Consider the following 12,062-nt stretch of genomic DNA (forward strand, 5'->3'; position numbering starts at 1 on the left):
AATAAGATAGTGTGGCATAGTCATACATTTAACAGAAAGAAGTTTAAATTCACTTCCATTCTACTTTGTGAGGGGCTGATGGGAATCTGGAAAATGCGTACATATGTATTTTTTATTTTATGTAAATATCATTTCTGTAGAAAAACGAGAAGCAGTAAACTCACTACAGGAGGAACTAGCTGATGTTCAAGACCATTTGAACCTAGCCAAACAGGTAAGCTTAACAAATGTAATCTTCTACTAGTATCCTCAAGGCATGCAGACATTTGATTGAAATAACAAATCAAGTGGCTGATTGCTTTTCACACCAGCAGTTCCCATATGGGCCATTTATATAACACAAACGTCATATACACAAGAATTTTGATGCAGAGCAGTGATTTTCTAATTTATTTTAGCCCTAGAACTCTTGATTCAGAGAACGTTTTACTCAAAGCTAATAAGTAAGGTGGTGGCTAGCCCAGAGCCCAACCCCTCAGTACCCCCTTAGCAGCCCCTCTGGGGACTTCAGGAACCAGATGGACCACCTCTTGTCCATGGCAAGGATGAGGCCTCCAAAATCTCGCTTAGATTTGAGCACTCATTGAGCTGCAGAACATCTGCCACATCTGGGCCTCCATCTTGTCAGGTGTTCACTAGAGCGGATTCTTGACCCCTGTACTTCTGATCATCTTCTTAACGCTAATTCAGTGTTGTCCTGTGAGAACAGTGCTAGTGCTAGAATTTGAGTTTCAGAGAACCCCAAGCAATTCTGGGCCTCAGTTTCCACTATGTAAAATAGGGATTGGATTAGACATCTAAATTCTCTTCCTTCTACCTTTCGGATCCTGTGTTTCTGAGATGTATAAAACTTAAAACCAAAGTATAATATTTAAAAAGTCTTCCACAGGTTCTTATAAATATTTTCTGTGTTAGAATTATGGTAACTTTTTCAAAAATGCTTAATTTGAGTTCCTTGAAGAAAGAATATTGTTTTCTGAGTTTTTTAATCTGTATAAATATTTCAGTTAGTAACTAAACCATGACTTGAAGTTCATTTTCAATAAGAATTGAGCCTTATTCACGGCTTTTCTTAATCTTCCTAGCAGTCCTGTGAGGTGGGTATTGTTTATTCCCACCTCAGTGACAAGGCAACGAAAGCGCGGAGGAACTGAGTCCCTCCTTGCAATTCTGACATCTTCTGTATCTTAGTTTTTAGGTACTAAAAAGAGGAAACCCAGTGATTAAATTGAGTTCTGGGTACCTTTGTATAAGTTTGTTGAGATACTAAAGGATATGGAACTTTTATGCTTCTCATATTGTCAGACTTAGTAGATCCTGAAGTAGCACTAGCTGCTGTTAGTAAAGATGGCTTTGTTAGTAGTTGCAGTTTGTTCTTTCACCTGAAGGACCTCCTCCACACCACCAAGCATAAGGATGTGCTACTCAGCGAGCAGACCAGGCTCCAGAAGGACGTCAGTGAATGGATAAAGAAGTGTGAAGACTGCCAGAAAGAAGGGGAGACTAAACAGCAACAACTTCAAGTGCTTCACAATGAGATTGAAGAAAACAAGGCCAAACTAGCCCAACAAGAAGTGGTACTATACATTTCTGATTGTATCTAAAAGAAAACACTTGGTCACTTGTGTGAGCTTGTTTCCACTGGCAGAAAGCTGCTGAGAAGTATCCCCCTGGGGACTAGCTTCCCTTAACTGCCCTGGGTAACCAGTGGGGATTTCACACCAACTCTTTGACACTCTTGGTATTAACATTTAGGGACCGTTAAGACATAGAACATCGGTCCTATAAAGAACCTTGATGGCCACAAGCCATTTGCTGCTGGAATCCCCTCCTCACATGCTGGCCAAATATTTTCCATTCCCTGCTTGGTCACTTTTGTAAAGGGAACTCACTCTCTGTCACCATGGGCTATTTTCTACTTCCTGTTTAACTGGAATCTGTCTCGAGTCCACGAAGGTTCCTTCATTTGGGACACTGAGTATTGTTATTTTATGAGTAACTAAGGTTGTTCTCTATTAAGATGTTTCAGAGACTCCAGAAAGAGAGAGAAAGTGAAGAAAAAAAATTAGAAGCCAATAAAGTGACACTGACGGAGCAGCAGCACCAGCTGGAAAAGGAATTAACGGACCAGAAAAGCCACCTGGACCAGGTGCTCACAAAGGTGTTGGTGGCTGAAGAGCGTGTCAGGACTCTGCAGGAAGAGGAAAGGTGGGGTGAGGCCCTGGAGAAGACGCTCTCCCAAACCAGTATGTATTCTGGAACATTGCACTGAGGGAGGGGACGCTGCTGCTTGTCTTGTCAAGTGTGTAAAGGAGACCCAGGCCTCAGCCATAGTCCAGGAGGAGCGCAGTGGGAAGTATGACGCCCCATTTGATGCTCCCAGCCCCATGAGAGAGGAGGAAACAGGTTCAGGGAGACAGAGGGAACTTGTCTTCACGGAGATGGCATTTGATCCTGAGACTGACGATCAAGTCTTTTTACTTTACTGTACTGCCTTCTTCAAGAAGGCTTTCTCAAGAAAGTGGGACATTAGGGCAAAGAAGTGCCAAAAGGTGCTCTAAAGGCTTTCTATAAAGTACATTATTTATGAGCTTTGGGAACAATGATCCATTTCATTTCAACCAGATAAACAATATAACAGTTCTACTTCTGTCCAAATGTGACGTAGTGAATGGAACCAAAATACAGGTATTTACCCTTGGCTCTGCTTGCTCTCTCTTGAGCCATGTGTAAAGGAAGTTGACCCGGGAATCCAGGGTAAATGATTGTTCTAACATCAGTCAATGATCTTTCTGTTTCTTAGGCTGCACAGTTTAATAATGCTCAGGAAATGTCCCCTCAGCTGCACACAGTGGACTTGGGGATCTGAAAGGGTTATTATTCCGTTTTCCCTGGGAACTCTTGATACCTCCAGACCCAACCATGTCATTATGAAAATGAAACTTAAAAATTATACTGAGTCTGACCATGCCAGTGGTGTGAAAAGTGAAATCTGGGCAAGGTGTTCCTCTACAGAGAGTGATTAGAAAAATCTGTTTTAAATGTCACTGTTATTTATAAGCATTATTTATCGAGTACCCACTGTGTACTAGGTGTTTGCATACATGATTTGTGTTGAACACCAGGAGATAGGATTCCCCTGTATAAGATAGGGCTCATGCTGCTCCAAATCCTGCGTTCTTTCCACCGCACCTCCTCCTGTGAAGGGAGAAGTACTGGTGTGCCTCCCTTTATTAAAATCAAGGTTTATAAGAAACATTTCAGCAGTCTGTTCCATGTTCCCTGCACCTCAGGATTGGTGCTGTTTACTCTCATTGGTCTCAGAGGCTCAAAAGGGAAGACAGTGGCTGTCTGTCACTTTGGAATCAGGCCCTCCAGGAACCAGTTATGTCAAGAGGCACCCTGATCTGGGGCTTTCTCTGGGCCTCTGCTGTGGGTTATGGGGGACTTGGAGGCCTCAGTGATGGAGGAATGGGTGGCATGTCACTATGTAATCTGCCCACCAGGGAAGGATTGTGTGGCTCTGCCCACAGCCAGCCCAGGGCCTCTGGCTAAAGTACTAAAATTGCTCATTTCAGAACGACAGCTTTCAGAACGGGAGCAGCAATTAATGGAAAAGTCAAGTGAGCTGCTGGCTCTCCAGAAAGAGATGGACTCCATGAGGGCAGACTTCAGCCTCTTGCGGAACCAGTTCTTGACAGAAAGAAACAAAGCCGAGAAGCAGGTTGCCAGCCTGAAGGAAGCGCTTAAGATCCAGCGGAGCCAGCTGGAGCAAAACCTGCTTGTGAGTGCCCCCTGCCCTGGCAGTTTAGGAGGAAGTGATGCCTTTACATTTATAAACTAAAACACTACTTCAGTGTAGAGAAAATAAATTACCCGTCAACCCAGTCCCTAAGCCAACTGTTGTTTTTGGTGTATTTTTGCCTAATTTGTTCTTGAAGCTGATGGTAGATTTTGCCTGAGTCTGGATGGGCTGCAGCCCTAGTGGATCTCTGGCTGGCTGGCTGGAAAGATGGTCATGTGAACACACTGTCAGCACAAAGCAGAGAGCACTCTGAGCTAGTGAGCCTCTGCTCACACCTCCACTGCGGGTGGTGGGGGTTGGAGAAAGAAGGCTTCTGAAGACATTTTTACACAGCTGCAGTCACTGCTCAAAGATTTTTCTCATCCTGCCCTTTTCACTCAATCTTAGCTTTAAGTAATCATTATCCTAAAATCAGGAAGCTCAATCTACCATGCTTTTATCCTTGAAATAAATTTTGGGAGGTGATACTCAGATGAGTTCAAAACAGTTTATGGTGGGTGGGGGCAGATGGGCAGCAATAGGGACTGTCGCAGGAAGGGATTTTTCTGACACCCTCTGAAGGAACTAATGGAGCCCTGTTGTGTGAATGGAACTTTCAAACCATGTGTGTTTCCCAAAGGGCGATAGATACTCTTGCAACTAGTGACAGGCAGCATGAGTGTCAATATAGTATGGAGACATCTAGATTTTCATCCTCCCAATAATCCTATGGTGATGGGTATTATTGTTCCCATTTTACAACTAATGGAGGCCCAGAAAGGGAAAGTAACTTATTATCAAAAGTAATGTTGCAGATCTAGGATTCAGACTTTGGCCTAACAGACTCTGACCATGTCTGTACTCCCAGCTCTACCACAAGTAGAATTATCCCCATTTTACAGCTAGAGAAACTGAGACCCAGATGGGAAATGAAGTAACGGAGCTAATGAGTGTGTCAGCCAGCCACGCACACCTCCCTGTGCTGGACCCACAGCCATTGTCCTCCTTCTGTACTAGGAGCAAAAGCAGGAGAACAGCTGCATGCAGAAGGAGATGGCAACAATTGAACAGGTGGCCCAGGACAACCACGAGCGGGCCAGGCGCCTGATGAAGGAGCTCAATCAGATGCAGCATGAGTACACGGAGCTCAAGCAACAGGTGTGCACGCGAGCCCCCGCTGGCCAGCCCGGGACGAGACGACTCAGGCACGCGCACGCCCCACTGGGCGCAGATAGATTTCATTTCTTAAATAGCTCTTTAAGAGCACTGTTTCTTTGTGGAAATTGTGAAAAGCTGATTATAAGAATGTCCGACATAAGTCAAATCTGTTTTTCCAGTCTTAAAATTTAGAAATATACCTCCATAAGAAAAAAGTATTTGTTCAAAATATACTTTTAAAATTCCCTTAAGTTCAAGAAGCTTTTTATGTTAGTTTTTGAAAGAAAAATGGCAGTTCTTCAGCATAAAATTTTATCATGTCCCAAAGAACTGTGCTGAAATGTTAGATTTTATGCCAGAAACAAGTGTATAAGAGCCAAACCCCCGGGCAAGGAAAAATGACTCAGGGGAAAGCTTTGATAGCCTATCGTGTAACCAGGCTGAGGGCGTGAGAGTAGTTCACACTTAGACTGGGCAAATCTAATCCTAGGTGGCCCTGGTGGCCCTTAGCCAGTGTCAGCATCTGGGCTACCCCTGAACTCTCTAGTAGGGCTGCTGTGGCCACTCTGTTGACCCTGCCACACTTTGTCCTTTGGACGACGCCGTGTGGCCATTTGGTTTCATCTGTGCCTGCAGCCCCCCGTATACACCCACCCTTTAGTTCAAGAAAAAAATAACTTTTATTTAAAGGCCCCGAGCCTCTGCAAACTTGGAAGGGCCATTAGCAGTGGGTATGACTCTAATGTCTCCTCTAAGATCTCCAGGGGGAGAGCCACAGAGTTGTCTCAGGTCTTAAACACAGTCCATAACACCTGAGGAAACCTCTAGACTGCCCAAACCACCAGATTCTTCACCTAGAGAGTGAAAACATTTGACCAGATCATTTCTGAAGCCCTTTCCAGCATTAACATTTATAATCTAGATCACTTCTGACTTCTTTCAATAAATGGCCCTTTTCTCATCTGGGGTTTAATTATTGTAGTTGCCATTTATTGGTACCACTAAGGAGCGTGATACAAATTCTCACTTAGTTCTCACATTTCTGAATGCCAAGTGTATAAATGAAGTAACAGAGGTTCAGAAGTTAGCTAACTTGCCCTAAGTCATACTGGTAATGTTTACTGGAAATGAGATTGGAATCCAGCTCCGTCTAACTCCAGAGAAGCTGACTTCTATGGAGTAACACACCTTCCAGGAGCACTGTGTCCAGGCTTCTTTAAAGGGAAGTTGCTTCAGTCAAAATGCCTGTAAAATCATTTACTTAGTAGCTTATACTTGAGTAGTTGAAAAATCACAAGTTTTTACAGTTCTAATAATCGCAGTAGTCGACATTTGTAGATCTTTATATACATGACACATTAAACATTTCAATTCTAAGTAAATTTCAAACTTTACCCAATGGTCACTGACTCTCACTCACTCTTTAGATGGCAAACCAAAAAGATCTGGAGAGAAGACAAACGGAAATCAGTAAAGCAATGAGGACACTTAAGTCCGAGGTGAAAGATGAAATTAGAACCAGCCTGAAGAATCTCAACCAGTTTCTTCCAGAACTACCAGCCGATCTGGAAGCTATTTTGGAAAGAAACGAAAACCTAGAAGGAGGGTTGGAAAGCTTGAAAGAGAACCTTCCATTCACCATGAGTGAGAGACCATCACCTTTTGAAGAAAAACTGAATTTTTCCCAGGTTCACATAATGGTAAGCGTTTATCCTGCTACCCTCTGGGCTTTGTAAAGGATAATATGGTTCCTACCTCCTCCAGATAAGCTAAAACCAGACGAGGGGGTAGGAGGGAAAGGCTGGTCGGTTGCCGAGAGTGGTGTTTGGTGACTCTTTGATATTTCCCTTTCCCTCTGGAAAAGGATGAACACTGGCGTGGAGAAGCACTCCGAGAGAAACTGCGTCACCGTGAAGATCGACTCAAGGTTGCCCTTTAAAAAAAAATACAGTATGAGATACTTTACATATTGAGGAGAGTGGGGGAAATTGCTTACCTTTACTTAACTGCTGTCACATCCGCTCCACTGCAGCACTCACAGCAGTTGTATAGAGTACATGCTCGAAGCTCAGAGAAGTTGGCATCACCGTTAGTAAATGGCAGAGTCAGTATTCAAAACCATGAATTCTGGTGGTAAGCCCAGTGTTCTTTAACCTAGGTAATGCTGCTTTGCCTCAACTAAAACTGACAGAACCTAAGTATTTGGGACAGAAAATAGAGAGACAGTGATAAAGGATAAGGAGCTCACAGGCCAGTGCTTGGGGAAAGATTGGGAATACTGGAAAAGTGGCTTGGGTGTTAGATAAGAAGTTGTTTGGCTCAGAACATGTTGAGTCTGAAGGCCTTGTGAGACCTCCAGGGAAAGATATCTATCTGTGGGCAGCCGAAAATAGAGTCTAGGGTTTCGTGGTCAGTGTTGACCTCAAGATTTGCGAGTACAGGTGGGAATTCAAAAATTATCGATGGAGAGGTAGAACAGGAGAGGACAGAATGCGTCTTTGGAGAACGGCTACACACACAGCATGGGCTGAGAGGGAGCTGTGTGAGGTATTGAGTGAGTGGAGGCTCTTGACATCCAGTAGCCTCCAGCCACTATGTAAATGTAAATTCATTACAGTTAAATCAGGTTAAAAATTCCGTTCTTCAGTTGCCACATTTCAAGTGCTCAATAGCCACATATGACAAGTGGCTACTATATTGGACAGCATGGATACAGAAGTTTCCCATCGTCACAAAAAGTTCTGTTAGCGCCGCTGTAGATTTGAGAGAGCCATTTCAAAGGTAACAGCACGGGGAAAAGCCAGAAAGTAGTCTGGGGTTGAGGATTAAATACATGTGAGAGACACTGAGGATAAGTATAAAGCAATCTTCTAAGTCTGCACAGAGACTTAGAAGAAGTCCAGTCTCTGAAATTAATGGGAGGCTGGGGATGCAGAAACCCTAAGCATTGTTACAGTGGAGAGAACAGGCTGAGTACAAGGCCTAGTTAGTGACAACACAGAATACTAAAAGTTTACCCACACTGAGAGTAGCCATCGGGCAGCTCCTACTTTTTTTTTTTAGGATAAGAGCATTTTCAGCAGCCATTCCTACTTGATGGTAGTTGAATAATAGTTCTGGTGCATTTCTTCTGTGTGAAACCCTAAATTGAACTGTAACATTTTCAGGCCCAACTTCGACACTGTATGTCCAAGCAAGCAGAGGTGTTAATTAAAGGGAAGAGGCAGACAGAGGGCACTTTACACAGCTTGAGGAGACAAGTCGATGCTTTAGGGGAATTGGTCACCAGCACCTCTGTAGATTCCACGTCGTCACCCAGTCTGTCTCAGCTGGAGTCTTCCCTTGCAGAGGACTCTCACCTTGGACCAAGCCAGGTAAGAGGAAGCTCTTCTCAAGGGGTCTGATCTATACATGGAAAGTACCTGAAAGCTTTGGAGTGCATAATCTAGAGAAGACTCAGAAGGACATAAATGCCACCTTCAGATCTCTGGAAAACTTGTCTTAGGAAAGAATTGTTTTTTCATGGTCCCTGGGAAAATGGGAATCAACTGATTGGTAGATGTAGAAAGAGGATAAGCTGATGGCTTAGGAAGCAGACTAGAACTGGAGACTGGATGACCTGTCAGGGACGTAGTTAATTCCACTATAAATGCCCTCCACTTCTGGATTTCCGTATTATCTACTCAGTCAATATAAAGAGTTTAGACCTGTGAGGCCAATTTGAGTCCTAATTTAGTCTGTCCATCTGCCTGTATCTTGGGGAAAGATGACAGACTGTGCCTACTCTTATTCCTCAGCAAAAGTTTGAACGCAGACCTGTTAACCCAGGGTCTACAAAAAAACCCCTGACTTTCACAAAGCTTTTCTGTGTGAGACTTAGATAAGGTTAATAATCATTTAGGAGGAACATGAAATATACTCATGGAATTGGTAAATAGTAACACAGTAATACTGTCAGAGACAGACAATAGCTACCATTTTTGAGTGCCTACTGTGTACATGTACTAAACACTTTACATATATTATCTCATTTAGTCTTAACATCCTGGGAGGTAGGAATTATCCCTTTGTGTAGATAAGGAAATTGTATAAAATGAAACATGATGTCAAGATCACAGCAAAAGACAAAACCAGGGCTTTAATCTTTCTGTACCACAGAGCAGTATATCAGATGGTTGAGCCACGAGTAACATTCAAGGGCAACTACGTCTTTAATAGGCACACAGCTTATTAGCAGCAGAGCCAAGATTTGAATATAATTACCTTAAAACTTTCTGTGGTAGGACCCAGGGCCAAAACCGTCATGGACCTCAGGGCAGGCTTTAAGGAAGAAAGGGTCAGAGGCACTGGGCATTGACAAGTAGGGGGCTTTGGAGGGGAGAGTAGTGGGAGATGAGTGCATAGGGGGTTGGGGGCCAGGTTCAATAATCAGCGTTAGAGGCACAATAGGTAGGGGTCAGATTGTCAGAATTATTTTGGAGTCTGGGGTCATAATCCAGATATATGTGGATAGGATAAAGCCTGAACTAGGTTGGAGTTAGGGGGGTGGCTTCTGAGCCTAATGTTTTATCTCCCTTCTTTTCAGAGCTCCTTCCAGCAAGTTCTGCAAGGTCCGTTACAATCACAAGACAGTTACCAACACTGATGCCTTTCCCAGCTTCCTGCTCATAGGGTACATGTTACTTTTCTTTTTTGCTGAGGAAGATTCACCCTGAGCTAATGTTCATTGGCAATCTTCCTCTTTTTGTATGTGAGCCGCTGCCACAGCATGGTCACTGACGGACGAGTGGTATAGGTCTGTGCCTGGGAACCAAACCTGGGCCACCGAAGCAAAGCACAATGAACTTAACCACTAGGCCACCAGGGCATTCTTTCAACTAGCACTTTCAACTGGAAGATCTTGAAGTCTATCTTATCATACAGTCTTAAGAAAAATTACCTAAAAACTTTCCTTTTGGATAATTTTGTACAGTGTTTCACCTTAAGACATTTTTCCAAAGAGGTACTCAAATATATATTTTACCAATCTGTTGGCCATCATGCTATCACTTAATTCTGTTAATTTAAGACCTGTTTTTACTGTTGCAAGAATTCATCCTTTCTTTGTCTTACTGTAGGAAAAGAATGGCTCTGCCAGATGAGGAATACTGTCTTGCATAAATATATCAGAGGAAATACCTTCTCCACTACCTCACTAACTTCGTAATTGGAATGCCACTTGGTTTTTATCAAGATCCAGTGAATTCAGATGCTGAAACTCCACTGTAGTCTATTTCACTTGTACCATTAATGCCAGGGATTTTGTAAATCACTTGTACATATGGAAATAGTTGTATACAATTTAAACCAGGGTCCTAGATGGCTGGGAGGTTTTTTTTTTAAATCTCTGAAATGTGTTGTTATAAAACCAATGCTGATTTTAATTGCAAATTTGAATCTATAAACTAGTAAAATCTATAGTTACAAAGGAAAAAACTGTACTTAAGCCCCTCTTCATTTACGTGTCAAGAGTTATTTGTGGATTTTGCTTAAAATCTATTTCCATATGAAAATGAAAGATAAAATAAATTTGGGTTTGTTATCTGACTTTACATTGCACAGATCTACAGTAAAGCCATCAAACTTTTACCTTAATTCCAAGAAAATGACAATCTTTCAAATGTTTTTCCACCTTTTGCCTGGAGGTTGAACTATGTTGTGCCTATCAAGGAACATATTTCATCATTTGGAAATATCTATTATAAAACTATTACACTTCAGGTGCTTTTCCTCAACCAACCAGAAATAGTCTTTGGTGGGAAATTAAGAGCTTTGTACTTTGGATTATCTGACCCAGTGGTAAATTCAAATTGTGTTCAGACTTTAAACTTTTTGAACTACTGTAATTAATGGCTCAACTCCATGATCTATAAATACCATAATTTCTTTAAAAACAAGAATAGCAACTACTATCACAATAGAATGTGTGGTAATAGAATTATTCCCATGGGCTAACTGGAGTATGAAACTAAACTACATGTACTAGATTAGGTTTTTAAATATTCCCAAGGACTCCTCTATAGCTTTTGAACCATACCAGCTATTAGACCATGTTACTACAAAGTAGAATAGCAGTGCAGTACTCTCTCACCCCCTACTGAGGTTTCTATTTCTAAAAAGTTGTTTGGCTAGAACTGGACCACTAAGATATGGGATAAATATAATTACAATAAAGACAATGAAACTGGCATAAAACTTATTAACACCCACTAAATTCTAGAAGGCATCTACTTCCAAAACTTGATCTGGTAGTGTCTTTTGCACTTGCATTCTCCCTTGTTTCATTTTCACAAGTCTTGGCAAAATGACGACTTAACAGCCTGGCCTATTCACCATTATTGAAACCCTTCAGGGACACATTTTCCTTTCTGTCCATGTTCTGAATGAGGATAAAATAGCTTCTAAACCCTCTCTATATTCCCACATGAACAGGAATAGAAGGTAATCATTTGGTCTTCTGTTTAAGGGGAGTGAACTGAACCACACATCTATTAAAAAAAGATAACACTTAAAGGATGTATGAACAAAAAATTCTCAAAACTATACTCTTCTGGAATTGGAGAGGTGAGGTAATTAATGAAGCCAAACACCTGGTTCCAAAAGACACCTTTCCAGAGAAACTTTACCATCTCTTACTAGCATTATGTGAACATCAACGAAAAAAAAAAAAATCAAGGTTACTGCATCAAACACTTTATTATCCATGAAAAATACTTGAACATTGTACTGGAAGGTCTAATGCATAAAGAATACTGAGCACCAATTACTAATCAGGAGGGCCTGCTCATAGGTGCGAGCGCATTGAGTAACCCAGAGAAGCAGGTGACCACACGAGTAGGAAGCTGTCATGGATTAAACATTAAAAGAATTTCACATTCTCTCCAAAGTGTATTCGCCCAGTGTCTGGCACACAAATGTTACAATATGACAATCTGCTCCTCTACTTTTGAGCACCCAAGTTTATTATAGGGTATTACACATGCAAATAACAGAATTTGGCCCCAGGTACAGTTAAGGGAGAACACTATCAGGCACAAAAGGTGCTGATCTCACACTGAAAAAGGCTGACTAAAAACACGGC

General features: G+C 42.1%; 1 protein-coding gene across 3 annotated transcripts in view; it reads left to right on the forward strand.

Annotated features, from left to right (window-relative positions):
• CNTRL (centriolin) overlaps window positions 1–10,482 on the forward strand; it is an 84,570-nt gene extending 74,088 nt beyond the window's left edge. Inside the window, exons 35-44 of one of the 3 annotated variants that reach the window (XM_058523912.1) lie at window positions 141–214; window positions 1,389–1,577; window positions 2,021–2,246; window positions 3,579–3,784; window positions 4,802–4,942; window positions 6,370–6,642; window positions 6,807–6,869; window positions 8,110–8,316; window positions 9,528–9,614; window positions 10,060–10,482. In XM_058523912.1, the coding sequence (XP_058379895.1) occupies window positions 141–214; window positions 1,389–1,577; window positions 2,021–2,246; window positions 3,579–3,784; window positions 4,802–4,942; window positions 6,370–6,642; window positions 6,807–6,869; window positions 8,110–8,316; window positions 9,528–9,587 (1,439 nt within the window). In that variant the 3' untranslated portion in view covers window positions 9,588–9,614; window positions 10,060–10,482. Of the gene's footprint in view, window positions 1–140; window positions 215–1,388; window positions 1,578–2,020; window positions 2,247–3,578; window positions 3,785–4,801; window positions 4,943–6,369; window positions 6,643–6,806; window positions 6,870–8,109; window positions 8,317–9,527; window positions 9,616–10,059 lie in introns of those variants that run through there. The other 2 variants (XM_058523914.1, XM_058523913.1) reach the window with 2 other exon arrangements.
• Window positions 10,483–12,062: the final 1,580 nt, after the last annotated feature.

The sequence above is a fragment of the Diceros bicornis genome, chromosome 28 (genome assembly GCF_020826845.1).
Source record: "Diceros bicornis minor isolate mBicDic1 chromosome 28, mDicBic1.mat.cur, whole genome shotgun sequence".
In the NCBI taxonomy this organism is placed as follows: Eukaryota; Metazoa; Chordata; class Mammalia; order Perissodactyla; family Rhinocerotidae; genus Diceros; species Diceros bicornis.